This window comes from Cryptomeria japonica, chromosome 9, assembly GCF_030272615.1.
Source record: "Cryptomeria japonica chromosome 9, Sugi_1.0, whole genome shotgun sequence".
In the NCBI taxonomy this organism is placed as follows: domain Eukaryota; kingdom Viridiplantae; phylum Streptophyta; class Pinopsida; order Cupressales; family Cupressaceae; genus Cryptomeria; species Cryptomeria japonica.
The window spans coordinates 513,511,536-513,536,364 of NC_081413.1; the positions used below are offsets into that span (position 1 = coordinate 513,511,536).

The window sequence follows — 24,829 nt, forward strand, 5'->3', positions numbered from 1 at the left end:
TAAGATCATTCGAAGAGCTAGAAATCTCAGAGGTTTGGTGAGTTCAAGATTGGATTCACTTTGTGTACATAAGAAGGAATGCATGGATATGTTGGGAAAGCCCACACCGACACATTCAAAACTAATTACTGAGTGGACTTGTATCTATCTCCGACACATTCAAAACCGATTGGGATACTTATGTGGAGTTACTTGAGAAAGCTTATCCAGAAATCTTGAAATTGGTCAAGCTTCGGTAAGACATTTTTGGAGGTATTCAGTGTACAATACTTATTCTTTGACATTCTTTTTACAATTTTTGGGGCATTGATGTCAAAGGGGGAGTAGTATACATGTGAAAAAGAATGAAGAGTTGCATACATTATGGGGAGTTATAAAGATTTTGGAGTATTGGATTACTTTGCATATTCAACTCAGGGGGAGCAGGGTAGGATGAAACTGACACTTGAAACCATGACCATTTTTCACATGAGTGTTGCCATCAATGCCAAAGGGAGAGATTTTTTGCAATTGACACTCTATTGGTTGGTTTTACTATGTTTTCATTGATGGCAACATGATTTTAGGTTTCGGCTTCATATGGTGTACCGACAGGCACTTCACGGACTCTACACCGACACCGACATGATAGAATATTTCTTTGGTCATCGACAATGCAGGCCGACATGGTATAGTAAAGGTCATTGGTATTGGAGGCCGACACATCTTGGATCTAGCATCGATAACTTGTTTTAATGTTTATTCATTTATGTTATATGACCGACATGTAATCTGATATTGTATATATCCTTGTAAGTCGACATAAGACATAAATTTGTATAGGGTATATAGGGAAGATTGATTAGATCATTTTGAAATGATGGTAGCGATATAATATAATGGATATGTAAATGTGATATGATGCGAAATATATTAGAGAGACTATGTATTTGAGGAATTCATTGTAAGGGTTATTCTGGTACAAAGGTTTAGGGTTTTAACCGAAATAGACAGAGCTTAAACCAGAACTATATTCTGGCATAAAAGATGCTATCCTAATAGTTCACTATTCTCTGAATTATTTTCTGGTGTGTTATGTAGTCAGTGAGGATCCTATTGTGATTAGTCAGTGTGCTCTAGGATGTAAGCCTTCCTGCAAGTGTAGGCCCAACATATATTGCAATATCTCTTCATATGGCTAGTGGATTGATATTGTGGGTCATAAATCCCACCGTGGATTTTCCTCTTTGATGTTTTCCACGTATAAATTTGTGTGTTATGATTCTCATTTATATGTTTGGCTTATTGGTTACATTACTTCTTTCAATTTTGTTTATATCGGTATACCTGTTGGTGAATGAATGTTTTGTTAAGGCTAAAATCTACTATTTCGATATAACACTGATTCACCCCCCCTCTTAGTGTTATTGGTTTCCAACAAATGACTATTGGTGAAAGATACCGGATCTCGCTCAGAACATATCCATGCCGGATAATCCTCTCCAATATCTGGAACATCTTCCAGAACCTCTTCCAGGGGCATATGCAACATCTTCATGAATTTTGCCTACCCCTAAGGCATCTGTCTTAGTTACCAGATGAGCTCCCTGCCAGTGTAGGAGCAACCTCTTCTGCTGGATAAGTAATTGAGACATTCCCATTTGATGATTGTTCTCTAGTCTTGCTAACCCATCTCTGAGTATGATCTTGTCGGATTTCACTAACCTTCTCTTTTCCTTTCTCATTTGATCCTCCATTGCTAACCGGTGGATTTCCGCTTCTACAAAACTTAACAATATGTCCAACTTCATTACATACATAATATGTAACATTGTTCTTTTGAATTGCTTTGCTAAATCCGGTGAAATTGCTTGACCTGCACTGATTAGCCATATGTCCAGATTTTCCACAATCATAGCATTAAACATTCATTCTACAATATTTTGTTTTATGACCAACCTTATTGCATTTAGAACATTTACTAGGAGCAAAATCAAGGTTCTGTTTTGCTCTATTTCTACATTGCCTAGCCATGTGACCAAATCTATTGCAAACAAAACATCTACCATTGAATTTATAAGCATTGAATTGTCTTATCGGTGCCTTATTGTTTTGATTTTCATTAGCAGTATCGAAACTTCGTCCTTGCTCAAATCCAAGTCCACTGGAATCTCGAATCTGTCTCTGTCTCTTCAATAACTCATCAAGTTGTGCTGAGCTGATCTTGAATTTTTCTTTGTACTCACTTGTAGTAGTCAAATCTTCTCTTAGTATTATCATTTGTCTCTTAAACTCTTGCTCATTACTTTGGGATTGTACCAAATCAGTTCTCAACATATCATTTTCATGAACCAACCTACCACATTCTTCAAACTTGTTCTTCAGGGATACAATAATATTTTCTTCCTTTTTCTTTTTGTCCTCAATCTCCTTAGACATCCTCATAGTTATAACTTGTATTTCATTCTTCATAACCATGTTCTCTTGACTCAATTTCTAACATTTCTCCTTAAGTGCATTTTTCTCTTCATCATCCCGATTTTGCAAAAGTTCCTTCCTCATAGCTTGAACAAATGATAGCCTCTCTTGTAGGACAAGAATAAATTCCTTAACAGGATTCAATTCATCTTTTAGCTTTAAGTCCTTCATCCTTTCAGCATCATAATCTTCAAGTGCCATCTCAAGCTGCTTCTCCAAAGCCATATTCATGGATTTCGGTTTCAAGATCTTCCTCAAGCTGTTAAACTTCCTACGAGGCACAAGGCTCTGATACCAATTATTGGAAACCAATAACACTGAGAGGGGGGTGAATGAGTGTTATACCAGAATAGTAGATTTTAGGCTTATTAAAACATTCATACACCAACCGATATAGCGGTACATACAAAATTCAAAGAAGTAAAGAAACCAATAAGCCAATCACATAAATGAAAATCATAACACACAAATTTATACGTGGGAACCCTCAAAGAGAAAAACCAAGGTGAGATTTTTTACCCACAATATCAATCCACTGGCCATATGAAGAGATATTACAAAATATGAGGGGCCTGCACTTGCAAGAAGGCTTACAACCTAGAGCACATTGCTCAATCAAAATAGGAGCCTCGTTGACTACATAAAATTCCAGACAACAATCCAGAGAAGTGTGAACTACTTAAGATAGCATCTTCTATGCCAAACTACAGTTCCAGTTCAAGCTCTGTCTGTTGCGGTTTGAAACCCTAAACCCCTTTACTGGAATAACCCTTACAATAAATTCCTCACATACATAATCTCTCTGAATAATTTCCCATCATATTACATTCACATATCCATAATCTCCTATCTCATGTCTATATCTCTATATCAAAATGATCTATCAAACTGACCTATATACCCTATACAAATTTTATGCCTTATGTCGACTTACAAAGATATACACAATATCATATTACATGTCAAGCAAATAACATAAACATTAAAACAAATTGTCAATGCCGGATCTAAGATATGTCGGCCTCCAATACCGATAACCTTTATTATACCATGTCGGCCTGCATTGTCGGTGACCAAAAAAATCCTCCTGAACTGCCAGTGCCGGTGCCAGTGTAGAATATGTGAAGTGTCTGCTGGTACACCATAGAATCAAAACATGAAGCCGAAACACAAAATCATGTTGCCATCAATGACAACATACAGAAACCAACCAATAGAGTGTCAAATGCCAACAAACCACCTATCATGCACCCAATAGCAGGAAACCAAAAATCTATCAAGCCTTTCAGAGATAACCTCAACACCACTCCTCCTATTATTCCATGTAAAAACACCATTAATTGGCTTCACATCAATGAGATTCAAGAGACCAATATTATTCCTGAGTAAATTTGAGGAAGGATCAAGCCTGAATAACCCACCTCAGTCTTCCTCCAAACTAGTAACAACATTAAAATATCCAGCCAAAATCCAGGGGAGAAAAGGATCTTGAGCCCGAACAAGATTGATGTGAGCCCAAAGATGTGACTTACCCATAGGATTAGTAGGAGCATAAATATTAGAGAAGAGACATCTTTCTACTAGAAAACCACCACAAAGGGGAAACTTTCCTCGGGTTCCAGAAACAAGAAACCCTCCCTGAACTATCATGAGAGCTCACTCCCTACCAAAGGCCCTGGGTCTAGACACACAAAGCGCAAATGGCCAAACCATCTCCTAAATAAAAACAACATCAGGAGTCTCAGAGTCAATTAATTTGCAAACAACTTTCTGTCTAGGGATGTTGTTCAACCCCCTTACATTCCATGAGAGCACAATCATTTATGTGGTTGAGAGAAGTGGGAATCAATGGGCTTCATAGACCTTGATTCAAACAAAGTATCACCAATAAGCTTAACCTTTTCCTGATCCGTTTTTTGTCCACTCCTTAAAGGTTTGTCTAAAGAACCCTTTTCGAGGGTCTTCTGCTGCAAGCCTAAAACAGGCGGGGCTTTGTTACTCTTCAAAAAATATGAGGCCACTATAGTGGAAGGAGGAGTAGATGCCATGACCATTGCACCTCCAGGGACCTGTGACCCACTAAGATCTCCGTTGTTCTAAATATGGGAAGGAAAAACCATAACCATTTGAACATCCTGTTGATTCTCCAAAGATAGGGCCCAACCCTCTTTCTTGAAATCCCCATCCAACACCTCATGCTGAAATTAGGCATGCAAGGACATTTCAACTGGAACTCCTTATTCTTGGACCAAATCATCTAGAACATCAAACCTATTTAGGGTGACATCATTTTGCCTATCCAACCAGGTTCGCTTCTTTCCTTTGCATTTATTCTGAGGTTTGACAGGAATGAAGCCATCTTTATCAGCAGGATCATCAGGCATAGGGGCTTTCCCCTTATCTTCCCCCAGAACAGAGTGAGGAGGATCAAAAATGACCAATTTAGAAGATTTATTTCTAGGACATCTCCACTGTAAATGACCATATTCATGGCAAATTCTACATCTAAATGGCAGTGTCTCATAGTCCAAATGTTGGATCCAAGAAGATGTCCCCAAACAAATTTCCATAGAGTCTGGCAAAGGATTATTTAAATAAACTTCTACACATATACGAGCGTAGGAAATTATCTTTCGATCTTGAGTTTGTGAAGCCAAACCCACAGGTTTACCAAGAAGTGGTGAGATTGAGTGAAGAATATCTTCTCTCCAAAATTCCAATGAAAGCCTCGACAATCGGATCAACACAGGCACACGAGAGGGAAGCTCCTCAGCAAAATTAAAGCCAATATTCAAAGGTTTGATAAAGAGTCACACTTGGTTGAAAAAATAAGGGCCACCCTCAAAATCCTTGTTCCTGTCTGTCAGGTTGGAAAAAATAACCAGAAAATAGTTATTGGCTTCCATAAGTAGTTCCATATCTCCTTCAGGATTCCAGACACGGTGTGCCCAAGACTCTAAAACAAGTATAGAGAGGCAAAGACCAATAAATTTGCATATGAGAGCATGATTACATCAATATTTAACATCCTTCAAAATTTGCTCAGGTTGAATAACTAGAACTGGACGATCTTGGGATCTCTCCAAACAACCATTCACCTTTTTCATGCAAAAAAGGGTCTTTTGAAGAAGAGATGCCTGCCCCTAATCGAGAATTACTAATGCGTTTCTTTCCACATGCATGCATCAAATGAGACGGATCCGCCATATCCAGATCTCCAGAGATCATCTGAGAAGAGGATAATCCTCTATTCTCCATGGACCCAAAGAAAATTCCAAAAAAAGAAAAAGAAGAGGGGCAAAAAACCCAACCCCAAAACCCCGCACATCCCCAACGACAACTCAGAGAAAAAGAAACATAAAAGGGTTGCAAAAAAAACCCTGCCACAACCTAGAAAACTTGACCACGAGCAAGCAAAAACCAACCCCCAACAAGCAAGGAACACCCCCGCAACGAAGCAAGCAGAGCGCAAGACATAGGCTAGGGCATGTCGGCCCTAGCACAACACCCACGCAAACACAGAGCCATCCTCCCAATCAGTGCCATCTTAGCAGAACCAAAACCAATCATTATACATAGATTTAAAATATTTATATCTATTTATTTTTATACAATAATAATGTATCATAACGAAGTATTTTAAAAAATCATCAAAACATTATATATGATGATGTTAAAACATAAAGTAGGTGGGTATTTTAAAAATTATGTACTGTCTAAGATTTTTTTAAAATTGTTTATTTAATTTTTTTTTAATCGATAATGTTTAATTTTATTAATATAAAATAAAGTAGTACATCTTCAAAAGGAAACATCTTAGGTCAAAAAATAACCAACCACCTTCCCACCACACCACTGTTTCAAACAAACCACTACCAAAATATAGAGTTGCAAACCCACCCAAAAATCCTATTGTATCAAACTGCTTATCATACAATTGATACATATACAGGATCAAAATTAAAAGTTTAACTCTAATGAGCAGAAATAAAAGCCTCAATTGAACAGAGGCAAGAAACCGGGAACAAATTAACTAGCACTACCTGGAAGAATTGCCAGAGGCGCGCTCACTTTTGCCATCTCTGCAGTCACGTGTCTGGTCCTCGGGCATAGCCTTCTCCCACTTGCTTCCACATCCCCTGCTTCCTCATGGGCCTGGCTTATAATATCTTCCAATTCCATTATCTGCATGTACATTTTCAGTGCCTCCCACCCTCTTCTCGTTGTCTCTCTAAACCTGGTCTTCACCGCTTCTCGCCGTCTGAGTAAAGGAATATGTCTACCCCTTAGATCTTGGTGGTACTCCAAAATATTATTAGAGACATCAAACCCCTGACTCGGTACCGCCCACTACAACAATGACTTCAAATTGTTCAAATATTTTGGTGGCACAATTTTCTCCATTACCCTGCGAACTTCTGCACACGAAGAGTCCAATTCGAGCCCCCACGCCATAATAAGGGAGTAAATATCCGCCCTTGTCCGATATCTGTGGCCAATTACCTCCACATCTTCCCCCAAAACCAACTGCACATGAGCGGAACATGCTCTTCAAGCGTCTCTCCTAAATCGGCTCCAAGAATGTCATCAACAATTTGGTAGTTTTCAACGTGAAGTTGGCCTCCATTGCACTTGCCAAACATGAAACCAACCTCACTTTGTTGATAATCCACTTTCGGGGACCACAAAAAACTCCCACCAGACACATTGAATAGACACTCATTCCCATTACTTTTATTAATGGGTTCGTCCCAGCCTCCACCGCCACTGCAGAGAAAATCAACATTAATTGGCAATATCAACTGAGCCAACCTAATGTCTCGGGCAAAGAAATAAACACCCTTCTCACACACTTCATCTTTTCTCATAAGTACAAGACAGTATAGATCGTTTAAGCTTGCTATTGTATTATGGCATCATCTCTTCCCCACCACCTCCTCACACACTTGTCCAAAGCGCATGCTAGGTTTGATAACACATCCACTATCGCATTCCCACCCCTTCTAATATGAGATATGCAAAAATCTTGAATGTTATTTAATTTTGAACAAATCAGTGCTATGAATTTATTTAATTTTCAACTCGGGGATACACCTTTCATAATTGCGTCCACCACTACCTTGGAATCTTCTTCCAAATGCACCTTTGAGACATTCATGTTAGCGGCCAATTCGACTGCTAGTAAGACGACCTACACCTCTGCTTCATTATTAGTCCGACCATGTAACCTCCACATTCCCTTGAAAAGAATTATCCCTTCCTCATCACGAGCAACACATCCTACCCCTGAGATGCCCGAGTTACCTTTAGATGCCCCATCAAAATTTATTTTGATCCACCCCTCCTCTGGATTAGACCACACTTCCTCCTTTTGCCTACGAACCTCACACAAAGGATGAACCCTTGAGAACCCATGAACAAGTAAATTGTATATTTAATTGAATAGATATGACAATGTAATTTTATGATGATGTATAGAATATTTACAAGGCATTACTTAACAAAATTTATTAAAAAATAAACAATAATTTAATTTTTTCAATGACTATTTCTAACATGAATTAAAAGAGAGAAAAAGACAAATGTTATTTTTAAAATTATTAAATGAAAAAATAATTATTGACTACTAAATCGTTACTCAAAATTTTTAATTTTATATTAGATGCATTAATTAAAAAGTTAGTTTTAATTCTATATTAGACATACTAATTAAAAAGTCCATTTTAATTCTATATTGGATACACTCAAATTGTGGGTGGCAGCATGTCAAATTGTGGGTGGCAACATGTCAAATTGTGGGTGGAGACAGTCAGAAAGAATTCAAAAGCAATTGATCACAAACAATCTCAAAGTTAAAACTTTAGTGCCTTATGATATGCTTTTAGCTGAAGCAGGTACTTTTCCGTTGGAGGCATCAACTATAATCCGGTTAATAAGTTATCTAAAGAAGGTTGAAAACATGAGTAACCAAAGGTGGCCCAAGATTGTGATGGAAGAAGGTCTTAACCGTAGGAAGAAAACTTGGATGAAACAAAACAAAAAGTGGTTGAACAAATGGAACATCCAACTGCACGAATGTCCTAATACTAATGAGGAAATAAAGAAGTTCGTCATTGAAAAGTTTTAAACTGCCATGTGGACTAATCACATTGGTCGTAAAAAGACGTATTACATCAAAGAGTTTAACCCAATCGGAGAACATGACGAGAAAACATACTTAGGGACAACTATTAAAGGGAAGGCAAAGTTGTTACTTGCTCAACTAAGGACTGGTTCACATCATCTCAGGGGTGAAACGGGTAGGTGGCAAAGACCCAAAGAGGTCTGGGAGGAGAGAACTTGCTTGTTCTGCAAGGTGGGTGCTATAGACACTGAACACCACTTTCTCATTGAGTGCACTGCTTACGATGATATACGTGCTCAATATGAATTTATCTTGAAAGCCGACATGTATCATTTATTTGATGAAGACAATATCAACCCAACTGCTAGCTATCTGATCAAGATTCATAACAAAAGATCTGACATAGAAAAGAATTCAAAAAGTCTAGTGCTGTGATTTTCTTGGTCCCATAGACTGATCAGTCTTACAATCATTCATTCATTCACTCATTAAAAAGTTGAATGCAATCTGTTACAAACTAATTAAAAATACCTTCCCAATTATTGAAAGAGGCTTATGTGGCACTTCACCCAAGCAGCTTAAATTAAAAAATTATTTGCGACTTCCTATCGAAACGTGGGGACACCTTAGTACCATGTGACCGCTTCAATAAAACATCTTTTTCCTGCAAGTCTGCAGGTTTACCGTGTTTATCACCCTTAAATGCTTGGGAGGTTCTGCAATGTCAAGAAGATATGAGAACAGAAAAAAACTGGTGGCACGGAAAGTAGAAAAAGAAGCGGCAGATGCACCTCTGCCGTACAGAGGAATGGTAATTGCATTTTTTGACGCAACCTTAGGGTGGGAGGGGCGTGTTGCAGAAACAATAAATGGAGTTACGTTCATAAGATTGGAGGTACTCGCGGACGGCGATAATGGAGTACATAATGCAGACATGGCGGGCCCGCCGATTAGATTGGGAGAATGTTCAAATTCGTAATGTTCAATGGCGAACTAACGATAGTTACTCATGAAACGTGGCTTATGGGCGTCGGGACAACTTTGAGCTTAATGCTTGTCTTTTCTGTGTTCTTCTCGTGGTGGAAAATGAGTCGTAAGGAATCTCTCATTCTTCCGGAGTGTTTTGGTTCATGCAGTTGCAGGTCGAAATATTACCAAATATGCACATTTAAAGTAGACTAGAATGTGGGCGCAATTTAGAAAGCGCTTTTGTTTCGACGATGCTTTGGTCAATAAATGTTATGATAAAGGGCCTTCATTTATTGAAATCACGCTGAATAGTTTGTTCAGTGCTGGCCAGTCCTAGGAAACTTCGGGCAGGAAGATTCTGAGGTATTATCATGAATGTGTGATCATTGATTTTTGAAGTCTGTCTGTACATTGCAAAGGTTGAGTTCACTGTTTCTTTTAGAATAAAATCTGCAAATACATGCTTAATCGCTCTCAAATAGTATGATTTCTGATCAAATATCTGACACAAAGCATCTTCTCGAAACTTCGGGCAGAAAGAGTCTGAGTTATTTTCATGAATATGTGATTAGTGATTTTTGAAGCCTGTCTGTACATTGTAAAGGTTGAGTTCAGTGTTTTTTTCAGAATAAAATCTGTAAATACATGCTTAATTGCTCTCAAATAGTATGCTTTATGATCAACTAAAAAGCATTCTCTCGAGTTTGGTCTGCCGGTTTGGTTTTTAGAATTTGTTGTTCGTTTGCAGTGGCAGCTGTGGTATTGATGAAGAATATATGCCAGTCGAGGTTACAGGAAGGCGTTTCTAGCGGAGACTGAAGTCGGACGAAAAATTGAAAAAATTGAATCTGTCAGAACCAAAAATCACATCAAGTTAAATATATCGACTTTGGGAATTAAAAGACAGCGGTTAATTTAAAAATGAGGGTAAATAAGCATTTCTGCAGTGTTTCTCATGCTTGCATTCCATCCAAATCTCAAGCTTTAAATTGCGGGTCGAGATTATTGGTAGTCTCCGGCACAGTGGACCATAAATATTCGCTGAGCGGAAAATGTGGGAGAAGAAGAAGAGTTGTTGCGAGTGTTGCAACGGAGCAGTCTGTGGATAACGCAGAGGGAACGTTATCCACGGAGGGAGAAGCCTTTCTCGCCGGAAGAAGTGAAAATGGGAGCGTTCAATCCATCACGATAAGCTACAGGGATAAAAAGGTGGGGAAGCACGTGGAGGGACGGAAGTACGAGAGCGTGAGTGTAAAGGATTACATGGACAGGTCACGAGATTTTATTGTACCAGACGGCGGACCTCCTCGCTGGTTTTGTCCGTTGGAGTGCTCGCACCCTCCAAAGGATGCGCCCGTGCTGTTTTTCCTACCAGGTATGCTCCTTCATTGCCACAATCGCAACATAATTAGACATTGTTGAAAATGATCTGCCACACTCTACAGTGTCATTAAACAGCCCGTGAGTAGTGGTCAATGCACCGCCTGTTTAAGTGGGGACTCGGTTCCTCTCAATATTAGCTCTCCCGTTAAGGGCCTAAATTTGACAGGCAAATTTTTCATGACAATTATAGTCAAGCATTCCTTTTTAAAAAGAGGAAATAATATAAACTAATTGTATATGCCACAACCTTCAGAATTTTGGGCAGTTTGCAAAAAATCTTTCCTCTCATGCTTATGGCAAAAATGCGTAAATACGCTATAGTACATACAGTCATTGAATTTGGGCCCTGCATAAGTTCCCCACTTCTTACATCTTGTTACTCATACTCAGTGTTGTTTCTGATTTGAAATGGTTTCCCATGTATATCGCTGCATGATGCACCGTATTTTGGCCTTACTTTTATGAACTGATTTCCAATGTATATCACTGTATGGTGCACTGTGCTTTGGCTTACCTTTTTATAAACTGAAGTGCAATTTCTGTTAGAAAAAACAGGTCACATCTGGGCAGGTAACTTGTTTAGTCGTACCCAACATGCCAGGTCATTGGTTTAACTCTAAGTACTATTCAGTCCATGGAAATTAACACTGGTGTCAGAGTCAGACTACGACTCCAAGTTCAAGAGTATGGCTTCAGGAGGTGGTCACTTAACTGCGAAGGGGCCATGAGCATAGTCATACGAGTTCTATCTGGTCCATGTAAATAACATTTTGCTTCAAGTTGGAAATGCAAATAAGTTCATACAAAATCTTAGAAAATAGATTTGTCACAATTTAATTGTTAACGCACAAATTATAATTGTATTTTGCAATGGAGAAGCTCTGCTTCCATTTCAGCTTTGGACACATTTTTTACAGCATCCTACGCAGGAGAGTGGTAGCTTTTGGCTTCTTATAATATTTTGCAATCAAGAAAGTTTCAAAACAGAACAGAAAATTGAATTATTAAAATATTCATTTATGGAAGTTTTGGTTCTCAGGTGTTAGGAGGATTTCTTTTACAGTTATTTTTAACATTCAATTGGAAACATACACAGGAATGGATGGGATTGGGCTGGGCCTTATCCTGCATCACCAGACTCTCGCAGAGTAAGTCGTTTTTAAAGGACATTTCCTTATAGTAAGAAAATATTATTTGAATGACTTAAGTTACATATTTTTTACATTTTTCAGGTTTCATTTCATGGTTTATGCATGCCACAAATATTTATTGTCATTATTAGGTTTAGAATTCAAACAATGTTACTTCTCATAATTAGCTATTCTGTACTTCTAAAATATTTGAATGCAGCCTTTTTGAAGTTAGATGCTTGCATATTCCAGTTATGGATCGGACATCATTTGAAGGTAATTTCTTTATCATCCCGAAAGCTTCTATGTACCATCTTTAGTTATGTATGCAAGAGATTGGGGAGAGGAGGAAGACAGAGGTGACTATAATGATGCAATTATGTTGATAAATGCCTTTAAACAAACTTATGTGATGGCCTACTGGGATTTGACATTTAAATATTCCATGGAAAGATAGCAGCTTAAGTGATGCACAATAATCATGTTCAGTTGACACACATGAACCAAAATTAATTAGAAAAGTATGCCAGACTTTTTTCTTACAGATGATTAACTGTCTTCATGAACTTTGGGGACTTCAAACAACTCATTTTTGTGAAACTTCATTTTGTAAAGGAATGCGCTAGATAGTGTTTACTACAGGCTAGCGAGTTTCACTTTTGTGTATTTATTGTCACCTATCACAATATCCTCTGTACTGTTTTATCGGTTTTGAGAGTGAATACCCTAGGAAATCATGTGCTAAACTATTCTATCAAAATGCTGTCATAGAGGCTTAGTTTGCTGGGCTATATGTGCCATTGTTTTGTGGCTAAACGATTTAATTTATCATCAAAGATTCAAATCTATTCTTTATTTTTACTGTACACTATGGCCTTCTAAATCACATTTTCAAGAAGGTGATGTATTGATTTGAATTTATGTCTTCCATTGGTGTTACGAGCAGTCATTTCTGTTGCTTCTACAAGGATAGCTTTAATTATTCAAGAAGTCCACCTGTTGAGCCATATTGTGATGGCTATCCAATCATGTTCAGTTTACACAAATGAACCAAAATTAATTAGAAAAGTATGCCAGACTTTTTTCTTACAGATGATTAACTGTCTTCATGAACTTTGGGGACTTCAAACAACTCATTTTTGTGAAACTTCATTTTGTAAAGGAATGCGCTAGATAGTGTTTACTACAGGCTAGCGAGTTTCACTTTTGTGTATTTATTGTCACCTATCACAATATCCTCTGTACTGTTTTATCGGTTTTGAGAGTGAATACCCTAGGAAATCATGCGCTAAACTATTCTATCAAAATGCTGTCATAGAGGCTTAGTTTGCTGGGCTATATGTGCCATTGTTTTGTGGCTAAACGATTTAATTTATCATCAAAGATTCAAATCTATTCTTTATTTTTACTGTACACTATGGCCTTTTAAATCACATTTTCAAGAAGGTGATGTATTGATTTGAATTTATGTCTTCCATTGGTGTTATAAGTAGTCATTTCTGTTGCTTCTACAAGGATAGCTTTAATTATTCAAGAAGTCCACCTGTTGAGCCATATTGTGATGGCTATCCAATTATGTGATCTGATGACTTTGATGTTGAAATTGTAGCTAGCATGCTGCAATGAGGCCAAGAAAAAACAGTAAATTCCTAGATTATTAGATGAAGCAATGCATTGTTATACACAAAAGGCTGCGACGATCTTGTGTATAAACAGTCATCAGGCATCTGTCCAAAGATAGAACTACCAAAAATAATCATGGCTAAAAATACCAGTTTAATTCATAAATTCCCCCTGTAATTCTGATGTAGCTCCTTGTTCTAAAATTGTGGATCTTCTGAAGAATTCCGAAACCCTAACCTTTTGATCCACACCAACTTCACTAACCATCTTGGTGACTCGTATCTGATGCCTCCTGTCAAAAAGCAAATTTGTCAGTGACTAAATCTTTATGAGATGAAACATCCTTTGACGGCAATCATGCTAGGAAAAAATGATAAGATTTCTTCTTTGCATTTGACGACCACAGTCGCTGCTTCCACACCATGGCTGAATGATAACCAAACACCTGTAACAGACCCCGCTGAAAATGAAAATACTGGAAACTGTGCATGAACTGCTGCTGCAACCCTCAGATAAAGACTGAAGACTGCTCTTTTGCTGAAAACCCTAGGTTCCATCCACCAATCAGCAGCACAAATTAAAAACCCTAAGTGTTTGGTTCAATCTGCCAATGGAGAAATACTGTTGTAGAGTTGCTAGAGCTAAAAATCATTGTTCAAGCTTTCAGATCACTGAAAATTGTTACTTGGTAAACACTAAATAGTGATGAAATCCTAGGATTTTTACTTCAAATCTGCTGTACACCCTGCCTTTACAGCGATTGAAACATGATGAAATTCACCGCAGATCTTTGCAAGAAAAGTCCTTGCAAATCTTCAAAATCTAAAACCACCTTGCTGAAAACTATTCCTCTTCATAAATCTGAAAACCTTCACTATGAAATCCTAGGATTTGCATACAACAAACTAGCAACAGCTTCTTCCAGCTCCGTGTGCTTCAAACTGTAACATGAGACTCCATGCTGATTTGAAGAAGGGATGGGCTACTTTCCATGGCCTCAACCACTTTAAAAGATGATGAGCACACTTTTACATGGCTTCAGCCATTAAACATAGGTCAAAACAGGTCCAAATGCTCTTGTTCAAGGTGGTTACCGCTTAGATCTTGACAATAATAGTCCAGGCATTTTCCTGCTACCATTGAGATTTTGGCAATAATAGTCCAAGCATTCTCCAAACCTGATGCTGCCACTTAACACTTGGTGAATTGAGCCGAGGTGTGCTTCTAGTGTATTGCTGCTACTTGATTGATTACAAACATAAAAAAGGCACATTTCACAAGTAACTTTGCCCCCAAACACTTAAAAAGACTGATTTAGGCATGATATTGCAAGGTATCTGTTGGAATTGGTAAATTTCCAGGGTTTATTTGCATATTTTGTTAAATTTGAGGCTTAAACCCTACGCCCTAGAAGTCTTCATTTATGGTTCTTGCTTTATCTGTTAATTGGTTGGTGACTTGTTTGGCCCATTCCTGGTCGCGTAAGTTGTTTACATGAGCCCTTTAGAACATTCATCGACTAGCCCCCTTGGCCTAGTGATTGCTTATAGACATTTATCCGTGTGTAAATTAAAGTAACTTAAAGGCCTCGTTGCTTGTCTGTATGGTGGTCCCCGCTTATGTCTTAGCTGGCGCCAAATGTTGTATTCTTGCATCACATGATTTATGTCTTTCACATGTTCTCGTTTGTTGCAAAATTTTAACCTACGATCATGCAATATGCTGTCATGTGTCTTGGCCCGTGTTAGGGCATCTACCAGTTATATGCCATATTGGTCTTTGTTGGCACCTTTTCATTGTTATCACTTGCTCTTTGCTTGTTGTAGGTTCGTGAAAGATGAAACAACCCAAAGCTGCGATGTTGTGATGTGGTGACACTTGTTGTTGAGTTTGTGTCAGCCAGACATATTTCTTTATTTCCTCTAAAGAAATTGTCTGTTGAGTGTTCTAAAGAACTGAGCTTGACAAAGTTGTGATGGTGCGAAATGGTGACATGTGTCATTGTTAGATCCACATGTAGCTGGATGTCCATTTCCATTTGAAGGCTCTATGTTGAATGTGGGGCCACTTTGATGACATGCAAAGTTTCCTTTGCCACGGTTGTTCGTGATTGATCGAAATTTTCAATACATGATTTCATTTTCAAATAAATCAAAAGGTTGCGACTGTCGTAGATTGAATCTGCATCATTGGATGATCAATGGCTAAGATTCAAATATGGAAAATGGTTAGTCACACACCCTCTTTTCTTGCGTATGAGCAGTAATGGTGGAATTGATTGATATATGCCAGATTTCTTCTGATTTTTGCATTATAAGTATCTAGTTGAGTTAGCGAACGTCCATACAAACATCCAGCGTGAAGAATTATGGATTCTCAAGCTCCAACATTTTCAAAAAGAATTAGGGTTTTCAGTCATCCTACAAGTACTAAATTTTTGGCTCTAATCAATAAAAAATTCATCAATTTCGTGTGCTTTTGTGTTGAAGAGATTATTTAAGAAGTTTGAGGGGTTTTGAAAGGATTATAGCTTGTTGATTTTTTTAAGTCCCTTAAGTATTACCAAAACCCTAGTTGCCGAGAAACCCTGCGATGAGTTAGTACAGTTCACAACCTTCACGACCAAAGAGGGCATTAGATGAAGACCTTATGGTCCATCTTCTAGGTTACTCCAAAAAAGCTTTGCATGCCTAGGGTTCTAGTTTTTTGTTAGATTTGATAATCCCATAGATTGTAAGGATACCACAATCCCTATTAATGGGTGGGCACTCTTTGAACATTGGTATAGGAAGAGGAATTCTCATAGTCCTCTCTCAAATGTTTGGGTACGAGACTTGGGAAAATTAGTTAGTTGTCCCAAATGTCTTTGTAGTTGTGAATTTTATTAGTATTGTGGCACAGAGTTGTGATGAACAAAGTAGAATGGTATTAGGTAGCAATGGGGGCGAGATGGTAACAATTGACAAGGCTTACATTTTTGAGGTTTTAATCTGAATTTAGCCCCCAACTATGTTATTGACTTTGATTCACTTGCCAAAGAATATTAGAATGACAAAATCAACTATAGAATTAATTGGCTTCCAAAGCATAGAGTTAAGGGCATTGGTAAGAGATTTGTGAGAATATCTCAATTTGAGAATGAGCCCTTCAATATTGATCAGTTTGAAGACTATTTTATTAAAACTTACCACACTCTATGCCAAGTATTAGGAGTTGATTGCAAATGGGATTCTCAAGTAGTTGGTGACAAGAAAGGATAACAATAGGGTAGTTCATTTCAAGTGGTATTCAATATTGTGTCACTTGTTTCTATATGTATGGAGGAGTGTGTGGGATAAAGCCTTGAAAGTAAGACTCAAGGATGACAAAGATGTCCCACTCCTTGTCCAGTGTTGGACATATATTTGCAGAGCCTAAAGTGTAGGTGATGACAATTGTGAAGTTGTCTATTGTTCGTTGGCCAATTACTTGAAGTCTTTGACGATTGCAATTAGCCATTCTTTAAAGGATTTCAAGCAATCAGTTTGAGGAACCTATAGTATCAGCCACTTAAAATTGTCTTTTTGATAGAGGCATGCTTTATGAAGGACTTAGCCACTTAAAGACACATAGGTGCCCTTTTGGGAGTTTAAACCTTTTCAAAGATTACAGAGGCACATACTTCTTTAAAACATGGCAAAAGAATCATAGGTGCATGTGTGTTATGTCTTTGCCATATAAGTCTAGACTTTTTTCATGTTTGACATGCTTCTAGGTTTATAATAACCACCCTTGGTTCAAACCCAATTTTTTTGCAACTTTTTCCGTAGTTGACTATGAAGGCATTTCGTCAAATAGTTTACATGAGGCTGTTCTGAATTGTTATTGAAGAGCACATAGATATATTGAGAGGTGGGGGAGGATGGGGGGAGGGTGAATCAGTATATCTGGCAACTTTTACCTTTTCAAACTTGATTAGATGCAATAGCAATACTTTATAAAGCTTAATCAACATACATGCAAGTTAGAACACAAAAGAACACAATGTTTACGTGGAAACCCTAATGGGAAAAACCATGGCAACTTAATGCTTTTTATATAATACTTCTTTTACAATGTTTTTAGGCACCAACCCCTAAGTTTGTGAGCACCAATCCATTGGAAGCACCAATTCCCACTTTTGAATTTGTAAGTACTAACCCACTGGAAGCACCAACTCCCACACCTGAGTACCAACTCAGCAAGAGACACCAATCACTTATTTGATAGGCACTAACCTCCGAATTCTTCATTGGATGATATTGTTCTCCCTTCCTCACAAATCTGATTACAACTTCTGATCTTGAATGATTTATATTTTTCCTTTATAAATCTGATCCAAGCTTATTCTTTCTTCACAAATCTCAACGCACACAATACGATATCCTTGATCAAAACTGATCACATTCCAAACAATAACTTCTCTCACAAATCTGATCACAAAATGTGACTTTGAAAGATGCAAATCTTTCACAATGCAAGTCTGATAAAAAACATGACAATATCTTCCCTAAAATTTATGCTCTCTTATAATGCATCATTTGGTCTTCCCTTCACAACATTAATACTTTCTTCATATCTGTTGATATAAATCTGAATTGTTCTTCATCTTCTCTTCTTGAATACTTAATGATTTTCATTACTTCTATAAATCTGCTCTTATATAAAATATTTATTTTTATTACTTACTTGCACCTCTCTCACTTCATTCATCTACGTGATGATTTTACATCTCCATACACCCTTTCAAGAAGGGTGTAAACCTCTTTCAAAGACTCAAAAGACATGTCCTATTGCAACATCATAATTTGCTTAATAAAATCGTTGCTTTTTCCTTAATGAGGCGGTCCCTTATAATCTGTTTTCTTAATTTTCTTAATTTTGAAAATTGATAACCCCAATGAATCTTTCTTTAAAATTCATAGTTCCATTTCTCTTAGGTATGTTTTATGAGGTATAAACTCGTATTGGTTTGTGTCTAATTGTGCGTGGGTGTTTTTGTCATCTTTGTCCAAGTTTTGGTCATTTTTGGTTTTCGTTCTTCCTCTTTTTTGTGCAATTTCGGGTTTTGAGTTGGTCTTTGCAAGTAGTAGGAACTTTCGAAAGGCATTACAAGTAAATGCACTTCACTTGTAATTGGGTCTGTAAAACCCGATTACAAGTTACTTCATGATTTAAAAAAAAATAGAGTTCAAATTTTTTTTAATCGGATATTAAGGGCCCAACTTCAAGTTGTTTCTTTTATTTTTGCTTTACTTGCGATTGGGTGTTTGAGACCCGATTGCAAGTGTCTCTCAAAAAAGCCAAGAAAGACATATCTCGCATTTGCGTTGGGTTTCTTAGGATCTGATTCCCCTCTTCTTGCATCACTATTATCTAGTGATATTAAAGGGGATGTCTTAACTGCATTGTTGTTGTGTAATAGGATTTCTCTTCCTAGTTCCCCTATTTGAGCTTGTCATTGGGGTTTTGAAATCATATTCCAACTCTTTCATTTGGAGCTTCGTTTGGAGATTGGGCGAGTTTTCTTTCCAAATTTTAGGGTTTTCGTTTGGAGGTAAGTGCGACTTTGCGTTTTTGTTTCTTTCATTTTTGTTTTTGTGATAATATAGGGAATGCGCCTTTGCCATCGTTCTTCTCCTTGCATCGCATGTATAGTTCTCTTGAAATCGAATGCATGCTTTCCTTTCGATAAGAAGTGTATGATGCATTTTGTTAAGTAAATATCGATTTCTCTTTGCCTTTCGTCACATGTACACTTGTAATCGATCTTCAAACCCCTAATCACAAGTGTCTTGGCTGAGTTTGTTATTTACTTTGCAAGTGATCCTTTCTTTGTGTATTGCCTATGCACACCTGCAATCGGGCTTCAAACCTCCGATCGCAAGTTGTATTTCCATTACTTCTCTTTTTCGCTTGCAATTAGGGTTTTGGGACCCAATTGCAAGCTGGTTTCTTCACTGTTTTATTTTTGCAAGCCTACACATTTTATGCAAGACTTGTTTACTTGCATCTAGGTCTCCAAGACCCGATTGCAAGTGCAAGTATGAAAGTGTTTCCCTATCTCGCATTCATCATTTCCATCTATCCAAGGTCATTACACTTGCAGTCCACCCCTTGAGATCCAAAATCCTGCCCTTGTCACCATCAAAGTCTTGTCTGTAATGCATCGTTCAAGCTTATCCTTTCATTCTTTCACTTTCTCCATGATAAATATCATGATGGGTCTAAAGTCGGTCATTGTTTTTCCAAGCTCTTTCATTTAAGGAAGATATCATGGCTTCTATAGTAGCTCGTGAAGATGTCTTAACTCTTTGGAGTTTTCATTGGAGTGTTGCAGATTCTTGTTCAATGACAAAAGAGCCAGCATCTCCTTCCAACAAGAAGATGAAATATAAATATGACAAGTATCAGAATGAAATTTCCCCTTCTCAAGTGAGCTCTCCTGTTGATGAAATCAAAGATACAGACATCGAGCATGTTGACATGTCCGAATTCTTTGAGAGAGCGGAAGGATCACCAAGTCATAGCATGCTGTTGCTCTTGAATAGCCATATTCATTTGGTTTCCACTTTTCCAATGGCTGCCTTGGAACCAAAATTTGTCCTTGCTTGTGCTGCTCATTTTGATAGAGGATCCTGGATGATCAAGGATGATGATGGCAATCTTATTATCAGATTAGATGCAGAAACCATCGATAAAATCTTCAAGGTTCTTGCTGCTCCAGTATATATAAATATCTCCATGAAGAGTGCTTTAGATCACTGCAACCGGAGAAGATCAAATTGCATAAGGCATATCAATTCAAAATGGCTTAGGACTCCTAGAACCTGATTCTCTCGATGGCCTAAATTGCACCGTTCTGATTTCATTGAAGAAGTCAGTGATATGATCACACTTCTGAGCAAAATAATGGGGTTGAAATAGTCTAATGTATTTGAGATCTAGATGTATAAATACATTGTGGTCATGAGAAAAGCTCAGTCTCATATCTTATGGGGTGAAGTGATCAATGATAACCTGTGTGAGCAGCTCTCATAAGTTTCGACCACTCTCACTTTCTACATGAATTCCTACCTAGGTACATAGCAACGTCACTTAGACAATTTCCTGATCGTTCTACCAAAGGTGATAGGTCTCTGGTACTAGTATGGAAATATTATGTTCAACTTGCTTTGAGACCTAGAAGGATTCACTATAGGAGAGTGCAAGATGTCTTATTTGGCCACTTCATGTGTTTGTTTGATAAGACACTTAAGAACAAAAGAGTGTCTGAGGCAGCCTAGAAGAAGGTGAATGAGTATGGTTGCCTGTTCCTTCAGTTCCCAACTTTCACTTACATCAGAGTTGGATGTTTTGGAGGTCATCCATATATGCTTCTGAGATAGCCTACTGACAAAATCATCCTAATGGAGTTGGCTAGGCAGCTGATGATAGTTCATGCAGTTGAGTTTGCTCAGCATAAGTTAGGTATCAACATATCCTCACATAATCCATTGCAGATTGGCCGGTACTCTTTGACAAAATCAACAAGAGCCAAAGCAATGGAGACAAAACTTTAGGAAATCAAATTGAAGAAGTTCAAGGCGAGAAAGGATTTTGATTATCGAGGGATGAAAGACAAATCAAGAGAGCCTTCACTCATGTTCATCGCCTTGAGGATATCTGGGTTGATCTTCGTTCAGAGGAAGACATCAAGAAGATGGATTACAGCAGGCTCACTTTGGAGCAAATTGTAGATTTGGATCTAACCAAGATTCCAAAAGGGATGGTAGATGATGGGAAAACTCTTGACCCAGAGTATACGAAAGAAAGGATTGTTGAGGCTCCTCTTTCATCTGTCCAATGGTTGCATAAAGAATGTACCTCAATCTTTGATAGATTTCAACCCATCCTTTCCAACACCAATGCTTGGCTGAAAAGCAATAATGTTAAAACCATAAAGATTAAGGTTGGGGCAGAAGATGATTTAACAGGGCTGGTTGGGCGCAAATTTGAAGTGAGTCAAATCTAAAGAGGGTGCTTCTTCCTCCAGTACTAGAATCAAGCTAAGAGCTATTAGGGCTTTGGTTATTCCTCTAGAAGAGGTATCCTTGAAAGGAGAGGAGAAGCCTCAAGTTTAAATTTAGGCCATTGACCTCGAGGATGAACCACATGAGGATAACGCTCCAGAATCTCCTACTGCTTTGAATGAAGATTCTCCTCATATGGCCATTCCTCAATTGTCTTTGGATGTTCCTATGTCTCCAGTAGACACAAATGTGGATTCTTTCTCTACAGTTTATGTTGATTCTGTTGAGCTAAGTGTATTTGTTTGCACTAATGTGTCATCATCAGTTGCAGACATACCTATGGAAGTTTCACATGGCAACTTGGAGAATGTTTTTGATGTAAATCCTTCATATGCCATTCTATCAAGTGTGTCACTTCCTGAGATTGATACCTCTGTTGTAAGCTTTGATAGGTTCATGATTGAAGCTTGCCATGATTTGTCATTTGAGCAAACACTCGTCGTTGTCCAGACTGAGGCTTCACGTAGAATTACAACTGTGGTATAGGCAGAGCCTGTTTCTACACAAACTGCAGTTGCTATTACAAATACAAGCTCATTAGATTTACCACCATGGTTGAGCTCAATGACTCCTAAGAGGAAAAAGCAAGAGATTTCTTTTGATGTTTTTGACTTTCAACAACTTAGAAAATCCAAACCCAAGGCTGCTAAGAAAGCCAAAACAATGTCGCAAGTGGTTGTAGATAGTAACAAGATGAAGTATGCAGAGGTAGTAGAACCTGTTGCTGATAAGCCACAAGGAGAAATGCAGCTATCTGATTATAGGTTCACGAGGGTGGAACTAGGAAAGCAAACACATGCCGGAACGATGCATGATGCTCAGGACTCAATAGCTTCATTGTTTCAAAGTTATGATGAGGTCCTAGCAAAGAAAGATAACCTCAAGGAGGAAAATGCACAACTCATCTCAGTGATCCAAAAGATCACTAATTCTTCAAAAAAGTTTGCTCCCTTGACTTCCTCTACTTCCGAAGAGTCCATCAAATGAGTTGAGAAAGCTTCTCAAAAGGCCAAAGCTATTGATTCTTGGGTAGATCAACTCGCAAATCGAAGTGCTCAAGTGGTGAAGAAAGCCTTACTGGTGCTGGGCAATGTAAGGGCACCAAAGATAAAATTGAACCAGACTTTAGAATATTTTAAGCAAAGTTTGAAATCTACAGAAAGAGATTTGAGAATTTGGCATGAAATGGATCAAGTCAAATTGGAAATCCTGTGCAATCACATTGTGATACCAAACCGGGAAAGGAATATTGAGTTTGAAGAACTTATGATCAAGTCATTAGTTGTCAAGGACTTGATTAAAGATAGTGAAGCTGCTCTTGAAATGAATGCTGAAGTGGAGCAGGATATTATCTCCAATTTTGAGAAAATGTCTAGCAAGATTGTAAATCAAGATGAAGAGTTGCTTCCTAAGCATATGATATTTTCTAAGTTGGTGACCAGGCTTCATCAGGAATTGGAATCTAGGCAATTTATAGTGACCTCAATCAACAAATTTGTGGATTGCTAAGTTTTCCTTGACAAGACGTAGACTGTTCTTGAGGAACATAGAGTAGCAACAGTGAGATATTTTGATGTTATCATCAAAACTGTTGCCGTTGCAAGGCACCCCCCCCACTGGCACTAAGGTGTATTTGAAGTTTACCCCGCATCATAAGCAAGCTTTCATGGCCAGAGAAAGAGAAGAATAAGTAGTGTCTCATGACATTTGAGTTTTATTTCTGTTTTACGTATTTTCCTTTAGACAAATTACATGTAGTATCAAAACTTGTAATTACAAGTATCTCATTACTTGTAATCTTGTAACTTGTAATTACATGTAAACAAATTACAAGTTGAAATGCAGTAGGACTGAAATTTGGAATAAGTCATAGTTAGTTATAGTGCTTGTGGAAAAAGTTTGAGTTGGACTTCTCTCATTTTTTGCTCTCAGCCCCCTCTCCTATATATATTAGAGGGTGCTCTATGTAATTTTTATTTTTTTAGCTAGCAAGAAAACTTTGCAGAAATTTATAGTCATAAAGACTTTGTGTTTTATACTTGTAAATTGATTTCTCAAGTATTATCAAGAAGGCTTTTGACTTTCAGACTTTGTGTTGAAGCCTTGTTCCTATATCCATTGTGTTCTTATGTCATAATGGAATATTTTTCTGCATATACTTGAGATTCTGGTGAGATTGTTAAAAGGAGCTTTAATCTGATTTCTTGTAGACTTTGTGCTGCAAAGGATTAAATTATCGCAGCTAAGCGTCATAATAGAGAGAGATTATAAGACTTTGTGCTTGTAGTTGTTCTTATTTATAGCAGTCTAGGGGTGCATCATACCAACAGACTTTGAGCTGTTGTAAGTTGTACATTGTTCTCATATTAATCATTCTGGAAGGTAGATAGGACAGTAGGAAAGTAAAGACTTTGAGCTTTGGTTTCTACATTCCCATCCCGGGGAAGTGACGGAAGACTTTGGGCTTTCACGGAAACTTCACTTCCTTTTGTATAAGCATCTTTGTTTTTGTTAAAGTTTCTTAAGTTGCTGTATTTGTTTCTTCATTGCAATTTCTTTTCTGAAAAGAGAAAAGAAAATCATCTTTTTTGAAGAAAGAGAAAAGGATGTTGTCCCACCCAAGTTAGATTAGTGCTTATATATCATAGTTAATTTGTAATAGTAGAAAAGGGGGAGCCTTACCTTAAAATTAGGAGAGTTTTTAACTCACAGGCTGTGGCTGAAACCACAATTTGCACGCCTCCTGAGGTGTATAGAATTTTCAATCAACATAATCTTTGATAATCGCTGCTTGTATTTAATCTTTAAACCTTTGTGAAATGCCTCAAAACCTTGGCGGATATGCCCTAAAAATCCTAACCTTTCTGCTGTCGAATTTTTGATGAACTTTTACAAATTTTATTAATTTTTTATAGGTTTGCCGAAATTCAAACTTGAAGCCGAAAATTAGGCGAATGCGGTGAGTAAGGCCATATGGAAGTCTAATTTAAACTTTAATATCTCTATTCATATCTCTATCACAATTCTTTGGCATTAAATTACACCACATATGA

At 37.7% G+C, this 24,829-nt stretch overlaps 1 protein-coding gene across 3 annotated transcripts in view; it reads left to right on the forward strand.

Moving 5' to 3' along the window:
• Positions 1–9,365: 9,365 nt before the first annotated feature.
• LOC131066943 (phytyl ester synthase 1, chloroplastic) overlaps positions 9,366–24,829 on the forward strand; it is a 190,142-nt gene continuing 174,678 nt past the window's right edge. Inside the window, exons 1-4 of one of the 3 annotated variants that reach the window (XR_009358911.1) lie at positions 9,366–9,913; positions 10,299–10,925; positions 11,973–12,081; positions 12,284–12,339. Coding sequence is in view for 2 of the 3 variants with exons in the window: in XM_059211128.1 (XP_059067111.1) it covers positions 10,472–10,925; positions 11,973–12,081; positions 12,284–12,339 (619 nt within the window). In the remaining variant the exon portion in view is untranslated. The remainder of the gene's footprint in view (positions 9,914–10,298; positions 10,926–11,972; positions 12,082–12,283; positions 12,340–24,829) is intronic. The other 2 variants (XM_059211128.1, XM_058001844.2) reach the window with 2 other exon arrangements.